Consider the following 22,361-nt stretch of genomic DNA (forward strand, 5'->3'; position numbering starts at 1 on the left):
GCTGTAAGTTAAGAGAGGAGACTGAAGTTAGATGGGGGGGGGGGGTAATCCTTCATCCAGAGGCAGTGCAGCCCTGGCACTGCTGCCCCACCCCTGGAGGTGCCTGAGTCCACAAATGGGGCCCTGGGAAGCTTGAGCTGGGAGGACACCCAGCCCACAGCAGTGTCACCTGTTTGGTGGCCACTGGGACTCCCCCACCACCCGGAACGAGCAAGGATTGAGTCATTTAACATGCCATACCAGCACTGCCATGGAGATACAGTGCTGGGGAGGATGGGGACAGGGTTCCTATAAGATTCTCTGAAAGCTGGTGTGCAAATCTGGACCTCCAGCCAGGGCAGGGCACGAAGCAATGGCACACAGAAGCTTTTAGGAAAGTGAAAATGGTAATTGTGGGCAGCTGGTTGCAAGAAGTGTGATAACTGACCTCCTTGGGAGGAGCACAAAGCTGAAAACACAGTGTTGAGGGGAATAACACTTGTGAACACGAGGATATTTGTACTTCTGCAGAGCAGGATGAGGAGCTGGGGCTGCTGAGTGCCACAGGGTGCACGCTCACGCACTGCCCAGATTAACGAGCAGAATAAATTCCATTTGGAGCTGCAATAGTTATTGCCATTCACACACCTGGAGCTTTGTAGGTGAAGGTCTGCGTGCAGGACACGGTGACACACACAGGAGATGAGAGCTGTGCTGCTTCCACCTGGGGCAATTCCACAGAAACAGCCCCTTAAGGGACAGAAGCACGGTGAGCTCCATGCATGAACTCAGCATCTCTGCCCAGATTCCTAAACAAATTCATCTCAGACCCCAAAACCAAGAAACAGCTTGGCCCAATTCTTTTTTTTTTTTTAAACTATTATTTTCTACTATACATTAGTGCTTCAGTCCACCACAGTCACTGCAGAGCTATCACAGCAGCAACACACGCACAAACTATATACACAATATACACTGTACAGGGAGGGCTGCTGCTAAGGAGCGTGGCACAAATGCATTGCTACGGGGCAGTACGAAGCTCCTCACTTTGCTCCTTCCAGGCAGCAGGAATTGCAGCCCCACTGCCCCTCTGTGCTGTCCCAGCCGTGCTCTGGAGTGGGAGAACTCAGGAAGGATTCCATCACCTCCACTACTTACTGACATTGCCCCAACTCTGTGGGCTGAGGCTGAAGAAGGCGGCAGCTCGCTCCACGCAAGTGCTCAGCACTGCCAACAGAGAGCTGCAGCAGCTCTGCACGGTCTGAGAGCTCACCTCTGCTCCTGGGTGGAAAGGAGTGCATCAGGCTGCCCAGCCCATCCTGAAAAACATTCTGCAGGCACACCAGGGCGCTGGTCAAAGTGGCAGATGTGGAATGCAGTAGCAGCAATGGTGAGACTGCCTGAATCAGATCCTACACTGTGTTTTATCAGCAAGTAGGCTGACCATGTTAGACATACCTTGCTGCCCAAGGCAGAGCTCCAATTCTACACGTTTCCAAAGTGCACATACTCGATTTTTTCCAAGCAGTATAAATTCCAGTTAGAGACCAGCTCCTCTCTGCAGAGCTGTGTTAGCTGATGCCATTCATAACAGTGCACATCTGCCCTCTCCGGAGAGCTCTGCTCCTTGCAGATGCACCAGCCCCTTTTTCTCTCTCTCTCTCTTTGCCTTGAAGAAAAAACAGCGTTCCATGTCCAGCAATTCAGCCTCCTACTCCCATCACAGCTGAAGCTCTCGCTGCTATGAGTCAGGCTGCTGAATGGGCAGCAACAATTCTTTTCCACGTCGTTTCTATGTGGGGAACTAGCATCCCTCTCATTACCAGTAGGATCTGTCCTGAAAACAACTCCCCCATACAGTGCTGATCCCACTTCTTCCAGGCAGGATGACGGCATTGAAATTTTGAGAGCCCAAGCACTAGACAAAGATGGATATGTGTATATATGGGCAAAACATGTTTTGCACAGCCTATCACATGCTGCTGAAAGCCTGGCTGCCGCTTTCTGACCTACTAACAGCCACAAAGGAAACTGTTTTTCATTTACGGGCCCCTAAATCCAGCTCCTTGCAGCAGGACGAGACAGAACAGCGCACGTGGTTTCCCATTTCTGCTCCAGTTCTGATCTGTGAGCTCAGAAAACAAACAGGCTCCTGAGGAAGGTCCTGACGGGGCCGTGGAGGCTGGATTAGGGAAGAAGTTTCCTTTCCAAACGTGACCACAGCTGCTGCTCTCAGCATGAGAGGGCCCTTCCTTCTGCAACAGCCCCTCAGTGCACTCAGTGGTGGTGCAGCACTGCCTGCAGATCCTCAGGCAAGGAGTCAATGATGGTCTCAATGTAAAGGCCCACACGCCGCAGGGTCTCCTCCTTTACAGGGAGGTGCTGGCACCTGGCTCTTACCTGCAGGGAGAGAGAAAAGAGGAAATGAGGAGACCTGAAACAGCTTTGTGTCCTCTTTCTGCTTTGGCGTTGGCTGAGCAAACCTCACAATGTCTCTGCAGTGGGGCTAAGGGAAAACAGATGGAAACTGCCTGGCTCAGGCTGACAGAACGAGACAGAACTTTGAATTCTCTCATAGGCAACCTCTAAGGATTCACCACTGTCCCATTTGCCAGTCCTCCAGATGAGGGAGGAAGAACAAAGCTTTGTAAGCATCAGCTGCAATCTACACCCCTTGGTCACTCCCTGCCAGAGTGATACAGGAAGGAGCGAGTACAGGAAGAGGGGAGGAAAACCTACCAGCTTCTCACGGAGTTTTAGCACCAGGTCTACAATCTCCACCTCTGACTTGTCCTTCATCCATGCCACGATGTTCTACAGAAAGAGAAGAACAGTTTCCTTCAGAGTCATTTCTTCTTTACAGAAACTTTTCTCAGAGACACCCCTAAGCAAAGCCTGAAATAAAAGCGAGGAGGAGGTTTCTCATCCTCTTTCATAACTCTGCTCACAGCACTTAAGCCTAAATGAGCAAGACAGAGCTCTCCCCACTTTTCTGCCCACGACAGCATCAAGCTCTTGCCTGCAAGAGAAGAATCAAGGAAAGATGCAGCAATACGCAGATGGTGCAGGGTTCCCCTCCTCCAGTCAGCACTCTGCATCTCGTGCTGTGCTCAGAACTTACATCTATTTGCCAGAGTCAGGCCTGTTAAGAAAGGAGACAGCTTTGGCATTCCCACACCACGTTCGAGGACCTGCACAGCTAACCAGTGAAGCAAGCATTGCAGCTGGGAGGGATGCCAGAGCTCCTGGGGTGATCCCTGCAGCAGCTCAGTTTTAGAAATTGCACCAGCGATCACTGCTAGAATTCCTACCTATTTTCAACAGGCATTTAAGGGAGCCAGCAACAGATGACGTTTCCAGTCTGGGACTCTTTTGGCTTGGGAAGGGCCTGATAAATGAGAAATAGTTGACAGGAGCAGCCAGAGTGGGTTTGCACTGGCTAAGCAAGTGAGGCTGCTTGAACAACAGCACTTGTGGGGAACAAGGACACCTCTGCACCCAGGCAAGAGGCAGCCCTGTGCTTCCCTTGGGCACGAGGCACTGTCCCCACTCTGCCAGAGAACCAAGAGGCATCAGTGAACATCCAAGGAGTGTTCTCATCTTCCAGGTGTCAGGCCTGAGAATTTCAGCCCTGGTTTGAATACCTGCAGCTGGAACGTACCGCTTCACAAATGGCCTCCAAGTGAAGGGCTTCCAGCTTCTGGGTCATTTCCTTGTGCCTCTGACGGTACCAGCCATCAAAGTTGGGAGACCTGAAGAAACGCCTGCAGAAAGCAAGGTGACAGTGAGAAGGGGACAGGAGGGATCCCAAGAAGTACACACTGGCTCCACATTTCCCTTCCCGTGCAGCAGATGCAGGCATTTTGATTTGGTGTCAACTGCTTATGAGCTAATAAGCTCTTTTCACATCTCCTCTTCCATCAGCCATTAGCACGATGCAAGCTGGCAGCCTCAGCAGATTGTGACCAACAGAGGGATGGTCCCACCTTCCTTTGCATCAGGTCAAGTCTGAGCTGATTCAATAAGCACTGCCCTTCACCCTTCTTATTTATCTACAGCCACTTTTTTGGTGGATGACTAGAATGGTCCAACCACAGGAAGAAATCCACATTCCTCTGCAGTGTCTCGCTTAATTCCCCTTCTTTCCTGACATTGAAAGCTATCAGACACTTGCTGGCACTGACCCGAACCCCAAATAATTGGTCTTTGCATCTCTCCCACATAAGCAAAATATCACCCAGGCGATGACAAAAGATGTGCAATTCCTGCCTCTCCAGCATGGTGCAGCAATAAACAGGTTTTCACTGGGCTACACAGAGAAGCAGATGGCAGCATTACTCCTCCCTTCATCTCAGAGCATTAGAGAACTTCAGAACAAAACCAGTTCTCCTTTATGAAAGCTATGGGCACACTTTCCTATATCCTAAATTCTACCCTAAACAAATCATCTTTTATGTCCAAACTGCCTTGCTGGTTTGCACTATAAACAAAGCAGTATTGAATGCTGTACCAAAGTGTACAACCACTGCAGGATGAAAGCCTACACATCTTCCTGCTCCACCTGCCAAGAACCAGGCACTTAAAAAAGAGACATTCTCTGGAAGTGTGAACAACACAGCTGACTGCAAAAGCCAAGACCCCTTGTTCCCCATCAGTGAGGACCCAGGTGTTCTTCAGTTCTCCACCTTCAGGAGGTTTGCAGGTCCTAAACCCAACTGGAGCTCCTCATTTCAGAGATTACAAGAAAGACATGATTGATTTCCAGGCTGGATGTAGCTCTGGGCAGCCAGGTCTGGTGGCTGGCAACCCTCCCCATGGCAGGGGGGTTAAAACTAGGTGATCTTTGAAGTCCTTTCAACCCAGGGCATTCTATAATTCTACGATTTGACACTCTGTTCTGATCTTCTTGACCAACACCAACCAACTCTTCATAGGAATGAGTTTTTCTTGTGACGGGCCTCTGTCCTGAAATCCCCTTTTTGTTCTCAATTCTAATTCACTATTTGATGTTCATTATAAACTGCACCAGCTGTTAAGGAGATCTTGTATGCAATGAATGAATTCATACCTGTAGAGACCCAACCAGTCACCCTTAAGGACACAGGTAAGTTGGGGACCAGCGTGCTCCAGGGTCTTCATGAAATCATCTTGTCGGAAAGGACGAATCTGTGGGGGATTCTGTGCAATGGAAGGACCACATTACACACACCCAGGAGAAATCAGGAGAAATCAAGGTCTGTATCTGCAATACAGGGGGCTGCGCAAGGCCGATTCAAAACTAAAGAGACATTAACATCTTAACCGGCCTTGCTAGCAAAATTCAAATTAGGTTCACAATAGCTGAGCTTACTGCAAAACAGGAAGCATCTGCCCTCATGTTTGTTTCAACTTTTTTTTTTTTTTGAAAGTGTAATAACCCTCTTCCTTTAACGAGGGAAGTTCACGCAGTGTATCAGAACGCACAATCAGCATATGGCAGAATCATACCCAGTCAAAAGAAAGCAGAAGAGACTGAAGGTTGAACTTACTTTCCATGGGGTAATGGCCCTCTGCAGAGGCATCAGACTTGCAATATAGTGCTCCTAAAAACAAACAAACAAATGAACAGGAAGATGTTACAACAGTCAAGGAGCCTCTTGCACGCTCACTGAGCGTTATGGGCTTCTCCAATTCACCACAATCCCTGACCTCCTACTCTCCCCTTTTCCTTTATAGCTGCATTTTACGTGAGCCTAAGCACCCCAGCCTGCTTCCCACTAGGTCACCAGACCACACGCTGCAAGAATCCTACACAGGACACAAGAAAAGGTCAGGTGGGAAGAACCATGGCTTGGGTTGGAAGGGATCTCAAGCATCAGCTAGTTCCACCTTTCCTGCCATGGGCAGAAGGTGGCAGGAAGCCCTAAAATCCCAGGAGGTGGTCTGTTGTCTCATTTACTACACCTTAAGATGATGTAGAAGAGAAAGTGAAGGAACCAGACATGTGCAACTGGATGGTCACCAATAAAGGACTAGAGGCTCTCTAAGGAAACCAGATCAGGAAGGCCCTGAAAGCAAGCACTGGTTACAGCAGTCTGCCTCAGGGGAACCACGTGGACAAACTCCTGAGCTGCTCAGCGGGGACATCTTCATACAGGCATAGGTTTGACTCTAGCACTAAGAGGAAGAGGAAGGTTTGGGGCTCACGTCTCTTCATCACTATTTATCTGCTTTGACTACCTGGGGAAAAGAGCAAAGATTTGGCATTAGAATCAAATCACGGGGGGTAACTATTTCTGCACTGCAGCAACAAACGTTCTGCCTTCACGTGCAATGCTCCACGTACTCAACCTGCAGACTTTCATGCTAATTACCGAAATTCTCAATCAAGAGACATTTAGCTCCTTTCTATGGAGCAACACATCTCCACGGTGCCACATCCTGAACCCAATACAGATGCTCAAATACAGGCGAATCAAAGAAAGCAAGTGCCAACTTGTCACTTTAGCAAGCATCCCACTCCCTCCCTTTGCTTTCACACCGCCCTGACAAGTCCCTGCCCAACTCACCAGGGGAATAATGAAGCTCTGGGTGAGCTCCAGGAGGTGCCTCCTCAAAAGGGCGCTCTGGACTTCAGACGGGCGTTTCCGCTGGATGCCCTGCGAGCACAAGCAGGGCGTTCACAAAGATGCTATTCTCTGGTATGCAGATAGACACAGGATCTGCAAACTCTGCAGCTAAAAGCAACCAGTCCTGAGCATTTTGGAAAGTGCACTGCCCAGAAAACATATTCTGCTCCCTGGTTCAAGACAACACTCACGGTTCATTACATAGAATCTGTTTCTTCGGACTCTTTTATTCACTCTTATTACTCTTTTGTTCAGTAAGGATTGTCCTCACTCAGCTTATCATCTCTGCCAGCATTTAATCTATGGTAGCAAGTGAAGAACTTTAAAGCTGGCCTGAGAAACGCATTCAAGTGCACTTGACTAAATCATTACGCACTTAAGTCAAGCTAAAGATAAATCTGCTGCTTGTGGAGTTCTGTCTGCTAAGCCAAGCTGCCAGCAGAGTTTTCCCACAACCTCACGCATGATGTGGAGCAGGGCTGGAGCTGCTCACCTTTAACAATCTTTTTATCAGAGTTTTGTCTTTGTGAAGAAACGTTTTGTAAGAAGTGTAGATTCCTAGGTTGGAAAAGAAAGTGATGTTAGAAACAAACTCTTGCCCACAAATCTAGATGAGGCACCATTACGTGGTGCAGGGAGCTGAAGTCTCTAGCACTGTCTGTGTGTGTCAGAGGGTTGATTATAAACATCATATAAAACTCATTACAAAAATTACAACATTGCTAATGCAGCCAGTGCTCACAGCAGCATCAAAGGACACTGCATTACCTCAAGGACCTTCTTATCCTGTGTTTATGGTGAGGTAACTCACTGAGGTGGGCTCATGGCCAGGCCTGACATGAGCAGCAAGTGAACTGACAAGAGCTGCATCCAGCTAAGCAAGTTCCTTTGAGTTCCACCGCATCTTAAAAGCGGACACGATACATGAAAGCAAGAAAATTAGAGTCTGTTCCCCAACACCAAAATAATTAGCCTCAATTAATGTAAATTGTCTTTTTCGATCTCAGAACAAAGATGTACAGCTTTTCTTTATTAGCTGGGGGACGTTCTTACAGAGGGCCACGTAGCAGATGGAGCACGAGGACACCAACATGTCCACTTATTGTGATACCAAATGCGTGTGATGCTCATGTCTGCAAAGCCACTAAAATCCCCTGCCTGGAAGGGTAGATAGAATTAAACCACCACAGGACATACCTGGTTTTGTGTCTAGAGTTTTTAGTTTAGTTAACTTCTTCACCTTGACTTGCTTGGGCAGGTCACCTGGGGAGGGACAGGAAAGAACTCGTTCAGGTTCTGATCTCCTCTCACAGCCACAGCACGTACAAGAGATTGCACATTTGAGAATGTCTGTGCTAAGCTTATATATCACAAACCACATCCTCTCCTAGCTCTGTCCTCCCATAAGCCTTCTCGTGTGCCAACTTTCATGCTGAAAGTTTGGACTGGGAAAGAGTTCAGGAGGCACTGCAAAGCAGCCACACAACCAATACTGTCACTTCTCAGCCCGGAATGCAGCAGTTTGTTGCATTTCATAGAGTCTCTCTTTCTACCTCACTTTTCTTGTCTATGGAATTTTCTCTTCCTGACCCAGCTACTCTCATTTTCTTCATGCTTCAGAAGAAAAACCCAGCAAGTTTTCCTCTCAACCACTCATTCTCACCAAGTTTATGCTCACTTTGCACATCAGCTGCCTCAGTCCAGCCTTCCCTTTGGTTTCCCAGCTCTCACAAGAATACAGATGTGTAAAATGATGGCTACAACTCCCTGCCAGCCCCAACAAGGCACAGCAGCACAACAGGACATGGTTCCACCCTTACCTGACATTTTGAGCTCCCCAACCCGAAGGATGTGTGGCCAGTGCTGGAGTGTTTTGATAAAGAAAGGGTTCGTGACTCCCACAACAATGTTTGGCCTGGTAAGAAGGGAAAGAGCATAGAACAACGTTATCCTCAGGGTTTCCTCCTTGCACACAGCTGCAAGTGGGCAGCATGGGTCTGTCAGCTACTTACGGAGCTTGTGTCCTGGTGGTATATTCTTTAAATTCACTGTCATGGATAGTGAAGTAGGGACGGTAGTCGCAGCAGTACCTCAGGGGAGCAAGGCAGCTGTAACAACAGACAGAATAGTTGCCATCGAAGCTTCATAAATGAGGAATGTGTGCTTACAACAGGTTCATATCCAAGAGCAGTGTTTGGTCCTGCCAGAGGTAACGCTTTGGAGGAGTGCTCAGATGTTTTAGGTTTTTTTTGCTAGAGTTCAAAGCTGGGGAGAGAAAGCTCCTCAGGGCTGTGATCCATCAGCAATCCCAACAGCAGGGACTCACTTTCACTCTTCTCTGCTGTTGGTGGAACATGAACAAGACTGTCTTGCTGTGCTAATTCCTCTCTTACATACTTTCACAGGCAAACTTAATCTAATGCAACTGACCTCTCAAAAAACCGTATCTGAAAAACTGACAGATATTGTTACCATCATTATCCGCATCTCAAAATGAGGGTGTTACCTGGTGAGAGCCAGAACCATTTCAGAAGAAACTGTAGGGGATGGTGCCATCACAACAATGGGCTCTCCCAGTAGCATCAGCTCCCATAACATCTGGACGTGAATTAGCACTGGCTGGAAACACCTGTTAATGGAAGGAAGAATGAGAAGTGGAATTTAGAGAGGCAGTTCAGAAAAGACCAGACACTATTATCACCTAACCAGATGTGCCTCTGGGCATTTGAAAACTAGGACTGATTTCTTGTATCCCACAACAGAACGTCATACATCTTTGCACGAGCTACAGCTCAACCACCTTATATGGGTGTACAGGAAATGCTTTGAGCCATGTAAAGCAATTGATTTCAGTATGCCTTTTCATCTAAGCAAAATAAAATGCATAGGGCTTACATATGTGTAAGTATCTATTAGGATAGTACCTACAGTGTTGAAAGATTTGGCTTGGATGCACAGGGTACATGCTTCAGAGCTTAAGCTGATCAACAGCTGAGATCAAGAAAATAAATTCTCCTCTAACAAGAGCACCAGCGGATGTGATAGAGACCCTCCCTCCATCCCTATGATCTACAGGATGCTCTAAGCAGGAAGGACACAAAGCAGATGGAGAGGACAGGGCTGCAGGGACAGTGGCTCTTACCTGAAGAGATCCAGTTCATGAATACTTGGGAGAACCAGTGGGGCTGGTAAGAGATTCTAAAATGAAAAAGGAAAAAAAACAAACAAATCTGATTTTGTTGTTAAATGGAAGACTAAAATGTCATCTAAACTGATGCATCAAAACAGCTCCTTCCACAATAAGCCCAAAAATAAAAGAATGATATCAGTGTTTGGAGATATGAGCCAGGAATAGACCTAGATTGGGCGTTCGAGGTTCAAATGAATTTCCTTTCTTAGATGAGAACTGAGAATCCCTTCTTTACAAGGGCCCCCTCCATAACTACTCCTTTACTTTCTGGAGCTTCCCCTGGCTGAAGGCAGAGCATAGATACAGACACAGATACAGGCATAGACAGTAAGTGTTGGAAATACGGCTACCAAAAGTTCAGAACTGTGTAATAGACAGACAATAACATTATTCAAAGGAGAGAGGAAGAAAAAATGAAAAGATAAGATGAACAGGAATCAAAATCAAAGCTGAACCAAAGCAGTAAAGATGTTCAAGCTGCAAGCACTATGAAAACAGCACAGAAGACTACATCAGAGTTCTACAAAGACCTACCCATGCACTCATTCCCAGGAAAGAAAGTGAACAAAAGCTGTGGAAACAATGCTTATGCATAACTTGAAGCACTGTGCAGAGTCTTGTTTTGAAAGACACGGACATGAGACCACGCAGTTTGCTCCAAATGAGTTACTCAGACTGAACTCATCCCACACCAAAGTGGTTTCAAATGGGACAAGGCTCAAAGAGTTGCAGTTCTACACCTCCTTTCCCAACAGTCCTTATTCTGCCCATCAGTGACTTGTGCCATGCCACACTTCATCTTACCTCTTGATTGAACTGCTTCACTGGGCTTGATCCTGGCTTATCCACCCTGGATGGGATTCTCACCTAATTAAGAACAGACAAATTAATCAGGGAGATGGAACGAGCAAGCACACACAATGTATTTTCTTCCCTAATAACCACCCTCATGGAAAGCTTTCTCAATTTCCAGTTCTAATTGCACTGTGGTTATGAGTAAAGAAAAGAATTTAGAGCCAACAGCAAAGTCAACATCCAGGAGGAAAGGAAGCACTCGTTACCCTTCTCAATTTGGCCCAGTCTGCTGCTGAGTATCATTCATCAGCAGCACGTACCTGAATGACAACCCCCATCACTGGGAGGTTCAGTGTCTGTCCTGGCACTGGAGGTGGCCACTGGTCGATCTCATTGCACACTGCAGGGATGCAGACAAAGAGAATGGTTTAAACAGAAAGCCAGTGCAGCTAATTCAGCTGGCTCTGCGAGTTCTGCCCATTCATTATTGCTCACTCCTGCTTCACGTGTCCCCATGGCTAGCTGCAAACCAACCCTACATCAAATAACTGCTCAGGTTTAGGTCAGATGCTAGATTTATGCCTGCAGCACTGCTCCCACTGCAGAGCCAGCAGCACTGCACTGACAGCAAAACATGATTAAGTTGAACAGTGCAACGAAGGCCTAAACAGAGACATCACATTAGCAAATGTTTCCCCCCTCTTTGGGAATACATTGTATGCACAACTGACAGCATCATCTATTAGGATTGTCAGACACTTCCCATTAATGCATCTTTTACAGCTGTTTATCATTTTGACAAGCCAGGCACTTGGATCAAAGTCTTTTCCCTGTTGGAATTTGTTTCGGAACGAATTAATTTGGAGCATTTCAGCTGTCTTTCAGAAACCTCCTGATAATACCGCCGAAAGATTTCAATATGCAAACTGTTCCCCCTCAATTTGATGGCTCACCTGCCTCCAGGCATGGCTCCAATTTATCAAAGTATTCCGGAGCAATCAGCTGCAGCAACGACTGGAACAAGTTCACATATGGAAGGCGTGACACCAACACCAGAGACTGGAGGAAAAAAAGGGGCATTAGGAGTCAGAGCCACTGTGCTGTGGCCATTTCTGGCACAGTATATGCCTGTGCTGCTTCCTAGAGGGCTCTGCTTGAAAACCAACATCAACAACATGAAGGTGCTCAAAAGCAGCTCTATCCCTGGTAGAATTCCTCCCAGCTGAGTCTTCAAGGAGTTTCTTCATAAATAAGCACAGCTGACAGCTTCTAGAAGGGAGCCGCTGCAAGTGAGATGGCACAGGTTTGTGACCTAGCAAAAAAAATCAACTGTAGGAGAAAATAAATTGCCAATAGGTTCAAAGCTACCAAAATAACCAGAGCAGAGAGAACAGTGCAAGAAGCAGACGGTCAAAACTGAAATTAGGCAGACAAATAAAATAAAGGAATGCTGGGGAGGAAGAATCACAGACTCATTTGTATTGGAAAAGACCTGTAAGATCAAATCCAACCATCCACCTGACAGTGCAAGTCCAGATATCCAACTTAAATCTTTCTTCCTTCAACTTCAAACCACTTTCCCTCATCCTGCTATTATCCACCCTTTCAAAGAGTTGACTGCCCTGAAATTTTGCCTGATTTCCAATCTAAACCACCTCGGTGCAACATGAGGCTGTTGCAGAATAATGTGATGATGTGTTTCTAGCAGTGGTTTTTTGGTTGTTGTTGCAGTGGCTTTTATTGCTTTTTTTGAAATACATGTGTATTTCATGTGGGTTTTTTCTTTTTCATAAGCATCTTTTCCAATTCAGTCCCACTGGGTTCCTTCATCACTACACTGATTATTCTCCACCTCTGATCATTACAGAATGCAGTGTTTGGGATGCAATGAGTATTTCAGCAGTACTCATGCAAACACCTTATTTCTGAGCCAGAGTTTTGCCACTCAAAATCAAGCAAGCCATCCAAACATGACAGCAAGTTTCACTGAGGAATTCTACGTGCCCTCTACTTCTGAAAGCCTGTAAGAGACCAAGTGCATTAGCCCACGTTATGAAGCTTCCCCAGTTCAACAACTTTTAAAGCAATCCATCCACTGCTTTACTACAGATAAAGAATCTGATTTCTATACTGAAGTGTTTCTTTGAAAGAAACTTCATGCCACTGCCTACAGAAAACACAGAAAAAGGGACAGATGGAGTCCCCACTGCAGGTGCTCAAAGTCCATCTTTTCTGAGGTGAAAGATCACTCCTGAAAGAGTATTTCTATGGATCCACAGAGGAAACAGTGGATCTTCAGATCAAAGTATTTTCCCTGGGGGAAATAAAATAAAGTATTTTCTCTGGGGAGAATCTGAAATCCCACTCTCTTGTGCAGTTACTATACCCATCTGCCTGAATAATTCTAAGCACGCTGCATACCTATACTGAAATAAAGGTTTAAATTCTTTTTTTTTTTTTTCCATGGTCTGTGTTAAAGGAGTTTACGCTGAGAGATGAGGTTTGTGAGGTAACAGCAGCATCACTGCCACCAGCAAGAAGCAGTCAGCACAGCAGCAACCCATTCCCAGATGGCTGCTAGGGAGGAGAAAGATTAATAAGAGCAGGGTTGGGGTTTAATATCACAGACAGCACTAGCTGAGTATGTCCCCTCTGTGTCTGTAACACTAGAGCACATACTGAAGGAACTATTCCAGTACTTCAGGATCTCGTGATTCAGACAGCAGGTCACCACTCATGTGATTAACACACCATGGCAACCACATCCAGGTTTGTTTGGAATTACACTTTCCACATATTCCTCTTCTCCACGACCTTTGCTGCTTCCTGCAGAAGCGCTGTGGGTGTCACGTAGGAAGTGGTGCTATTTTACAGCTATGGATAGGTGCCTTTTGACAGCTACGTACCAGTGGGGTGCAGCAAGCTATCTGGTTTCAGCACTCACCTTCTGAAAATAACCTCTCTTCATCGAGCTGTCCTTGACTTGCCTGAAGTATACGTAACCAAAGTAATGCGCCGACTCCCTCTGCAAGAGAAACAGTGCTGTTATGGAGAGCCCAAACACTGCCATCCACAAGCTCCCTCATTTCAAGCACTCTTTGCCTGTGGGGTTCCCACGGACAGCAAGAAGGAAGGAGAGCTAACAGTGCCAAACACAAAGATTATCCTTCAGGTTGCATTTGGAGGCACCGCTGGCACCACGGTTTAAGGCTTCGTTGTCTTTCAAGTGTTACTTTTTAACAATAGAATCCACTACGTTGGCAATCTTTCTTTACTGCTTTAAAGACAGTATCTCTCATCCTGGTACTACAAAGCAATAAGGATGTACACAAGTTGAAAAAAAGTATCTCTAAGGCAGAATTTTGGCAAAGAGAGCCTCCTACTCCTCCTGAGACCCACAACCCATTTCTTATTGTACACCACAAATGGATGCAGAAGCGTTGAGGTGTGAGCACAGAAAGCATCAGCTCCTGTGACAGAAAGGAGAAAGAAGAGGAATGAGCTGATCTGAAGGCCATCTGCTTCAGCAAAGGAAGCAACAGTGCTGAATGCATCCCTCCTTCTGCGTGGAATGGGCAGAGAGCTTGCAGCTGGACAACACACAGCTCAGGGATTGGTATCAGTGCTTGGGTATGGCCAAAGCAGCCAGCATGCTGCAAGACAAAGCACAGATGTGGAACATGCCTGTTTCCATATGCAAACAACTGCTCTCCCTCAAGCAAGCAGGTAAACATCTCACTCTCCACAGACAAGGATGTTCTTGTTTTGCCTCACAGTAACGCACCCAGGCAGCCGTGCAGCCTGCTGGATGTCACCTGGGACCCACCATTTCTCCCTCCCCTCTGCCCAGACAGAGCCATTGCTTTACAGAGAAAGTGGTGAGGTGCTGGAACAGCTGCCCAGAGAGGCTGCGGGTGCCCCACCAATCCCTGGAGGTGTTCAAGGCCAGGTTGGATGGGGCCCTGGGCAGCCTGGGCTGCTGTGAAATGTGGAGGTTGGTGGCCCTGCCTGTGGTGGGGAGGTCGGAGCTTTCATGATCCTTGAGGTCTCCTTCAACCCAGGCCATTCTGTGATTTAACCTGGACTCCTCCTGCTTCAGCTGCACCTCTTGGTGCAGCCGCAGCTGTCAGCATGGCCCTGCACTCATATTACTGCAGGAGGAATCCCTGCGCTGAATGCTTTCTTCTTTTCTGACTCTTTAAGGGAAAACAACCAAAGAAAATGAGTAATTCTAAACCAATTGAGGGCATATTTGGATTTTATACCCAAAAGCACTGCTGCTTGCTTTGTAGGGGTACACAGAGCACCAAAACACAACTGACCTGCAGTGTGAGGGGTGCTTCTCTGTTGTACTCGCCATCATCCTCGTAGTGAGTGGTCCTCTGCCCCCCAGACTGGCGCAGGCGGAAGCTGAACTGAGTGTCCCCCAGGCCACCTGGACAGAGAAGATCACAGATGTTCAGTGAGAAGTTTCAGCAAGGAGAAAGCAGGGAATAACCCCAATCAAAAGCACAAGACAGGAAGAACTCGTAGCTGAACGCAATAAGCAGCATCACTAAGTGACACCTCACCAAGTCACTGCTGGGAAGCTTACAGCCATCCAGTAGCTGCAGCCACCATTTCTCATCTTACACTGAAAAACCTTCGAGCAGCCTTAATTCGGGAGCACACAAATGCTGATTGAGCAGCAACCCCTTGCACAATGGCTCTAGCAAATGAGCAATACGAACACTGCAGCTGGGAACCTCCCAGGTTATACAGCATTGCTCACCAAGAACTAAAACAACAAAAAAAAGAAAGGGTGTGAAAGCTTGGGAGTGGATAGGATGGGTGGGAGAGCTGAGGTCAAGCACTTAGAAAGAGATTAGTTATGAGGAAGGAATCAAACACACCAGAGCTCTCTGAACAAAACCCAAGGCAAAGCAGACCGAGCTGCTACAGAGGGCTAAGGGGCATAATTCCTCCCAACCACAGAACTGCAAAGATTGCTGTGACTGTTATAAAGACATTCCTGCTAGAAAATAATTGGCTTTCATCAACCTGTCAGAAACTTGTGAAAGGACATCCAAAACCATCAGAACTAAGCTGGGCAAACAGCATTCAGGAGCCAGTCTGAAAGACATGAGTATTCGTATGAATAAACACAACTACTGCATCCCCTCTGGTTTATAAATACAAGCTTTGGGAATGCCTGCTGTAAGAGCATCCCCTCCCCATCTGCTCCTTTTCACTGAGCACTCAAACACAGAAATACTGACAGTCAAAAGCTGCAAAATTTGCCCTTTCTGACTCTTTTTTATTGTATTATTCACATGGGTGAAGCGTGCAAGATATCAGGAAGGCACCCTGCCACCCATTGGATCACAGATCTATACTCAGAGAGCAATCAGAAGGACAATAAGCCTCAGTGTTCAGACCTCGGGGCTGGGTGCTGCTTGGTGCCCGTGCTGCATCAGACAATGACTCACTGCTTCCATCACGAACCCGTTTCTCTCATAACGGCGACAGAGGGCCCACAGGCAAAGCCAGCAGATGCTACCTACCTGAGTAGGAGTCAGGGAAGGACAAGTAGCAGATACTGGTCTTCTGCAAGGAACCAAAAACACAGAGTGAGCAAACCTCAAACCTCCGTCGCTGCCACGCGGTGTTTTTTTAACAGGAGGAGGAACAAAACTGAGTGCTTACCTCTTTCTCTGTCAATCTGAAGTCATAAGGATACACCAACTGCAAAAGAGATGAGAGTCAGTAAGTCAAGCACTGCGTTGCTTGCAGGAGGGTCACTTTTTGTTTTGATTTTTCTGATTCTTGCTCAGAAAACTCATGGAACAATTCACCAGAAACACCAAATGCTCCCAAAGGTGAGAGGAAAGCTGGAGTTCTGAGCAATAAGGAGGTGAGAAGCTGGGGGGAACAGAGTAAGAACAGCTTTGAAAGTGAAGCTCTGCATATACACAGATGGGAAAACAACGTGGAAAACAACATACCCTGCTCACACTGAGTGCCCACCAAGCCTGGCGTGAGGCTCAGCATCTATCAGAGCTGAGGGTGAAACACTTATTTAATGGCTCTGAGCGCCTGGCTGGCCAGAGATGCTGCTCACAGCAACTCCAAAGAATAAATGATGGGCAGGAGAAGCTGGAGAGGATGCAGAGCTCAGTTCGAGCCTCGCTGATCTGAGAGCTGCTGTCAGAAAGACAAGGTTTACTGTGCATGGAAAGAGGCAGGCCTGGCACCGCGTGCTTCGTCAGCATTCCGGTGACAGCTGAACCGTGCAGCACCCTGCTTATCATCCAGCATCTCAGATAAAGGGATCTTCAAGACTTTTGAAGCATCCAGCTGAAGATCCACAGTAAATGCTGACAGTGCCATTCCTGCATTCGCTGTGACCCAATAAAAAGGAGAACTCAGTGGAAGATTTCTCAGCTCGGGGGTGAGCACAGAGCTGCACGCAATCAACACCCACAGCAGAAAGCCACACCAAGGAGCAAGAAATATCACAGCAACAGCAGCCCTGGGCTGCACGTGGCACCTGGTGAGGAGAGGAACTATAATACTTACAAATCCATGGAAGTAAACCACGCAGCCTTTGTAGCACTTACTGCTCGGGGAGTGCAGGTGGCTTTAAAGCAGATGAGAAGCAAAGGAGCCCTGAAGAAGTGCAAGCAAGGAGCTGTGCAGCTTGCAGGCAGCAGCTCTGCTCGAGGTCAGAGTGAGAGCATCTGGAACTCAGAGAGCTCTGCTCAGCACAGCTCTATAAATAGGGTGGGCACCCTGCCAGCCCCAGCACTTCTCTGCTGATTCCTTGGCAAGGTCGCCTGGGCGGCTTCAGAGAGAGCATCAAATCAACAATTAAGAATTACACCAATTAGCTTCGCTGAGAGAAGAGGGAGGAGATGATGCAGGAGCAAATTTAGCCCACACGATGCTGAGCAGGAGGGCTGGAGCACGAAGGGACGCCTCACAGCTGCCCTGCAGGAGCAGACACATTCTTCTGCACGCTTGCTTTTTGCATTAGGTGACCAGACGTTTCCTTGTGGCTGTGACTAATCTGAAGACTGCAGATAATCCACTCTGTTAATTGCTGTATTAACACAGAGCTGCATGGTTGACAATGACCCATCAGAAGTGCAGCAGCCTCGTGCTGCTCGTGATCCAAACCTGAGCTTGAGAGTCCAGGCAGAGTGGAATAGGTTATTCAAGGAGGTTGTGGATGCTCCATTCCTGGAGGCATTCAGGCCAGGCTGGATGTGGCTCTGGACAGCCTGGGCTGGTGGTTGGCGACTCTGCACATAGCAGGGGGTTGGAACTGGATGATCTCAACAACTCTTGGAAAGGGTAGATAACAGCAGGATGAAGGGGAAATGGTTTGAAGTTGAAGGAGGACAGATTGAGGTTGGATATCAGGGGGAAGTTCTGTACAGAAAGAGTGGTGAGGTGCTGGAACAGCTGGCCAGAGAGGCTGTGGATGCCCCGTCCATCCCTGGAGGTGTTCAAGGCCAGGTTGGTTGGGGCCCTGAGCAGCCTGGGCTGCTATGAAATGTGGATGTTGGTGGCCCTGCCTGTGGTTGGGGGGTTGGATCTTTGTGATCCTTGAGGTCCCTTCCAACCCAAACCATTCTGTGAAAGTTTGGTTTTTGTTTTTTGATTAAAAGTTTTATATTCTGTGAAAATAATTTGCATTATCTGACCTCAGTGTTGGGTATCTGGCTCAAATTATGTCACATCCTTTGTGCTACAGCTCTCCCCCTCAGGGCCAACAAGTGGGGAGGTGACACAAGTTGCAGGCTCTGAAGTGTGGCTGTTGGCACCAGCGCTCACAGCAACGAAGAGATCAATCCAGAAAATGACTCAGGGTGACTCTGAAGTGATGCAGCTCACGTGGTGCCTGTGTTTGGGAAGGGAATCCCCTCAAAGCTGTGCTCCCCCCTCCTCATCCTGTTATCTCAAATGGACTCTTTGAAGAAAGTGCAGGAGTCAGAATTGGGAAGGACACTCAATTTCATGGAATCATAGAATCCTTAGAGCTGGAAGGGAAATCTGAGAGCCATCCGTTCCAACTCCCTGCAATGCACAGCTCCATCAGGCTGCCCAGGGCCTGATCCAGCCTGGCCTTCAAAGCCTCCAGGGATGGAGCATCAACCACATCTCTGGGCAACCTGTGCCAGTGCCTCACCACGCTCACTGTGAAAGACTTTTTCCTTAGATCCAGCCTAAATCTCTTCACACTTGAAGCCATTTCCCCTTGTTCTGCCACCACAGACCCTGCTCAAGGATCTGTCCCCTCCTTTCCTGCAGCTCCTTGTTAGATACAGAGCACAAGTCAAGCAGGCATAAGTCATCTCAAAGGAGCTGATAAATGGGAGGAGAACAACTTCAGACAGGCAAAGAATGATAGGATGTGGGGAAATGGCTGTAAACTATAAAAGGGGAGATTGGGGTCAGACATGAAGGGAAATCCTTTCCCCAGAGGTGGTGCAGCCCTGGCACTGCTGCCCAGAGCTGTGGGTGCCCCATCCCTGGAGGTGCCTGAGGCTGTGGATGGGGCCCTGGGCAACCTGAGCTGGGGATGGGCACCACGGTGGGGCTGAGAGGCCCCTTGCAGCCCAATCACTCTATGATTCTAAGATATCTCCAGTCCTGAGATGTCCCCTAATTATTGCCATTGTGTTGCCTGCTTCGTCACACACAGATTTGCAGAGATGATGCAACCTCCAGTCAGCAAGATTTCCCTTCCTTCTGCCTCACTTTGCAGTGTGAGGTGCTGCAAGCCACTCCCAGCACTCATAGCCTGTTGCTACAGACAGCACCTGTGAACCCGCAACACCACACCAGGCTCTGACAAGCTCTGACCTCAGCCAATATCATCCACAGCAAACTTCCCCTGTAGGCTCAGCCAGGCCCAAATCCCACAAGGCGGTGCCACGGAACAACTTCTCAAACCCAGAAACGTGCAGCCCAGAGCCCTGATCACAGAACAGCCTCTTCACTGCTGCAGCCACAGTGTCCAGACCCGACCTAAACAACAGGGAAATGGGATAAGCAGAAAGATAACAACAGCACCAGATCACCGGCAATGAATCCCCCACTACAGTGGTAGGCAGACAAGAAAATGGGTAAGAAAATCCCTTTGTGGGCCTGCAGGCATTCAAGGCCAGGCTGGATGTGGCTCTGGGCAGCCTGGTCTGCTGGTTGGCAACCCTGCACATAGCAGGGGGGCTGGACTCAATGATCTCTGGAAGTCCCTTCCAACCCTCATGATTCTGTGATTCTGTGATCACTGCGTTCCTTTTCAACCCAGGCCGTTCTATGATTCTGTGATCACTGTGTTCCTTTTCAGGCCTTCCTATGATTCTATGCAGCATTAAAACACTCTTGTGAAGTAAAAGCTAATCATCACCCCGTTATTATTACCCTGGTATCCATATTCTTTCCGGGAAGATGCCTGGTCTGACTCGACAGGACAGAACGCAGTGCACGTTGGACTTCAGTCTGTAGCAGATGCCATCTTCAGACCTCGCAGAGCCGAGCAAATCCCCACCGATGGGCTGCACTCCCCATTCATTCCTTCAGAAGCTTCAGAAGCACAGAACGGCCCCATCCTTTGGGGATCAGCAGCAGCAGCAGCAGCTCTGGGACACCTCTCTCCCCGCAGGGATAAAAGGGAAACGGGAACCCCGCCGCAGCGCTGCCGGTTCAGCCCTCAGCTCCGTTCCCCCCTCACGTCCCCCGGCCCTCAGCGCGGCCCAGCCGCCTCCCGTTCAGCTCCCCGCATCCCCTTAGGCCCACCGTTCCCTCCTCGCACCTCCATGGCCTGGCCCAGCTCCAGATCGAAAGTGACCACGCAGACACAATCCAACCAAGCGGAGAAACGGGACCAAGGCAGAGGCGAAGCGGCTGCGGGTCGGCGGGGCCGGGGTTCGGCCCGGCACAGCGCGTCCATGGCAGCGCCCGCTCCGCCCGGCCCGGCCCGGCCCGGCCCGGCCCCCAAGGCTCCGCCCCGCCCCGCCGCGCTGCGCCCCCTTGCGGTTTGGAGGACTCACCCACAGCCCGGCCCATCCGCGCCTACCATAGAGACGGCTCCGGAGGAGCAGAGCGGCCCGCAGCGGGGTGTCATGGCGGTTGTTACCATGGAGACGGGCTGCTGCCCTGCGGCCTGCCCCGCTCCCTGGGCTGGGCAAGATGGGAACTGCTGGAGAGAGATCAGAGAATCATAGAATGGCCTGGGTTGAAAAGGACAACAATGATCATCCAGTTTCAACCCCCCTGCTGTGTGCAGGGTGGTCAACCAGCACACCAGGCTGCCCAGAGCCACATCCAGCCTGGCCCTGAATGCCTGCAGGGATGGAGCATCCACAACCTCCTTGGGCAACCTGTTCCAACCCTCTGAGTGAAAAAGTTCCTCCTAATATCCAAACAACCTCCTCCCATCTCAGTTTAAAACCATTCCCCATTGTCCAATCACTATCCACACTCATAAACAGCCGTTCCCCCTCCTGTCTATAAGCTCCCTTCAAGTATTGGAGAGTCACCAGGTCTCCTCTTTTCCAAGCTAAAATATCCCAGTCCTTGCCTGTCGTGCATTTATGGCTGTTAGACCTCACCTTTATGATGACGTGACACAGAGGGTGGTGATGCACTGGAACAGGTTGCCCAAGGAGGCTGTGGATGCTCCATCCCTGCAGGCATTCAAGGCCAGGCTGGATGTGGCTCTGGGCAGCCTGGGCTGCTGGTTGGTGACCCTGCACACAGCAGGGGGTTGAAACAAGATGATTATTGTGGTCCTTTTCAACCCAGGCCATTCTTTGATTGTGTGATTCTATAACAAGAGAGCTTGGATGAATGCAGGCTCTGTGCCGACTGTCCGTCCCTCTTTGGATGAAGGGTGCATTTTCACTATTAATTCAAGCCTTCCAGCTGTTGTTTTTTTACACTTCTCAGGTATTGTCAGTACTTTGGTTACCCTTTTATTCGCAGTACGTTTTTTTTCTGCTTGGCAAACCGGGAGCAACACGTGTGAAATCAGCTCTGCGCTGCTTGGAAAGCAGTTCCTGGCTGGGTGCAGAACTCTGCGTCATGGGGTGTCTTTGAAAGGGTAGATAACAGCAGGATGAAGGGGAAATGGTTTGAAATTGAAGGAAAGAAGATTGAGGTTGGATGTCAGGGGGAAGTTCTTTACAGAGAGAGTGGTGAGGTGCTGGAACAGCTGCCCAGAGAGGCTGTGGATGCCCCGTCCATCCCTGGAGGTGTTCAAGGTCAGGTTGGATGGGGCCCTGGGCAGCCGGGGCTGCTGTGAAATGTGGATTTTGGTGGCCCTGCCTGTGCTGGGGGGTTGGAGCTTCGTGATCCTTGAGGTCCCTTCCAACCCAAGCCATTCTGTGATTCTGTGGTATCTGAGGGAAGGGCTGGCGTTTGATCCCTGCTTCAATATCCGCTGCCCATGTGCACAAACTGAGTATTTTGGCTTTGATGTTGTCTAAACACGGAGCTTTTGTAAGAAATTTCCTCAGCTCGTCTTGAAACAAAAAAACACGGAGGACTTGAAATGTGCTTCTGGCTCCGCCGCCCTCTGCGAAGCCACAAAGCAGCGTTTGCCCAGCAAAACTGAGCAGCCTCGCAGCGCTGCGCTGCTCTCAGCAAAGCTGCTGTGAATTACAGGCCCGTCATTTCTGGCCTTTTAAGCTCCCTGATGCTGCTGGACCATATTTGGGCAATGAAGGTTGCGCAGAACTTGAGAACTCTGAAGATCTGATCCTCCCTGCAGCCTCAGCCTCGTGTTGTGCTGTGCAGGG

The 22,361-nt window shown here is 48.7% G+C and overlaps 1 protein-coding gene across 5 annotated transcripts; it reads right to left on the reverse strand.

Moving 5' to 3' along the window:
• Nucleotides 1-11: 11 nt before the first annotated feature.
• DENND6B (DENN domain containing 6B) lies at nt 12-20,545 on the reverse strand. Of its 5 annotated transcripts, XR_016460507.1 has the most exons (22): nt 20,375-20,545; nt 16,258-16,296; nt 16,116-16,158; nt 14,895-15,007; nt 13,517-13,597; nt 11,526-11,631; nt 10,893-10,972; nt 10,582-10,644; nt 9,730-9,785; nt 9,094-9,216; nt 8,600-8,695; nt 8,408-8,502; nt 7,785-7,850; nt 7,081-7,145; nt 6,528-6,617; nt 5,508-5,561; nt 5,048-5,157; nt 3,641-3,743; nt 3,291-3,367; nt 2,999-3,121; nt 2,719-2,793; nt 2,317-2,379 (listed from the first exon to the last, which is right to left on the reverse strand). XR_016460507.1 is itself a non-coding variant. In XM_031605047.2 (20 exons), exons 1-20 carry the CDS (start codon nt 20,510-20,512, stop codon nt 2,257-2,259), a joined length of 1,719 nt encoding a protein of 572 aa, XP_031460907.2. In that variant the 5' UTR covers nt 20,513-20,545; the 3' UTR covers nt 12-2,256. The 5 variants fall into 5 exon arrangements, 3 of the variants coding, with proteins under 3 accessions (XP_031460907.2, XP_089983226.1, XP_089983327.1); XR_016460529.1 differs by lacking the exon at nt 3,291-3,367; XM_031605047.2 differs by lacking the exons at nt 2,999-3,121; nt 3,291-3,367 and having other exon boundaries at nt 12-2,379.
• Between the last annotated feature and the right edge of the window lie 1,816 nt (nt 20,546-22,361).

Source organism: Phasianus colchicus, chromosome 1, assembly GCF_987193195.1.
Source record: "Phasianus colchicus chromosome 1, bPhaCol1.hap1.1, whole genome shotgun sequence".
NCBI classification, from domain to species: Eukaryota; Metazoa; Chordata; class Aves; order Galliformes; family Phasianidae; genus Phasianus; species Phasianus colchicus.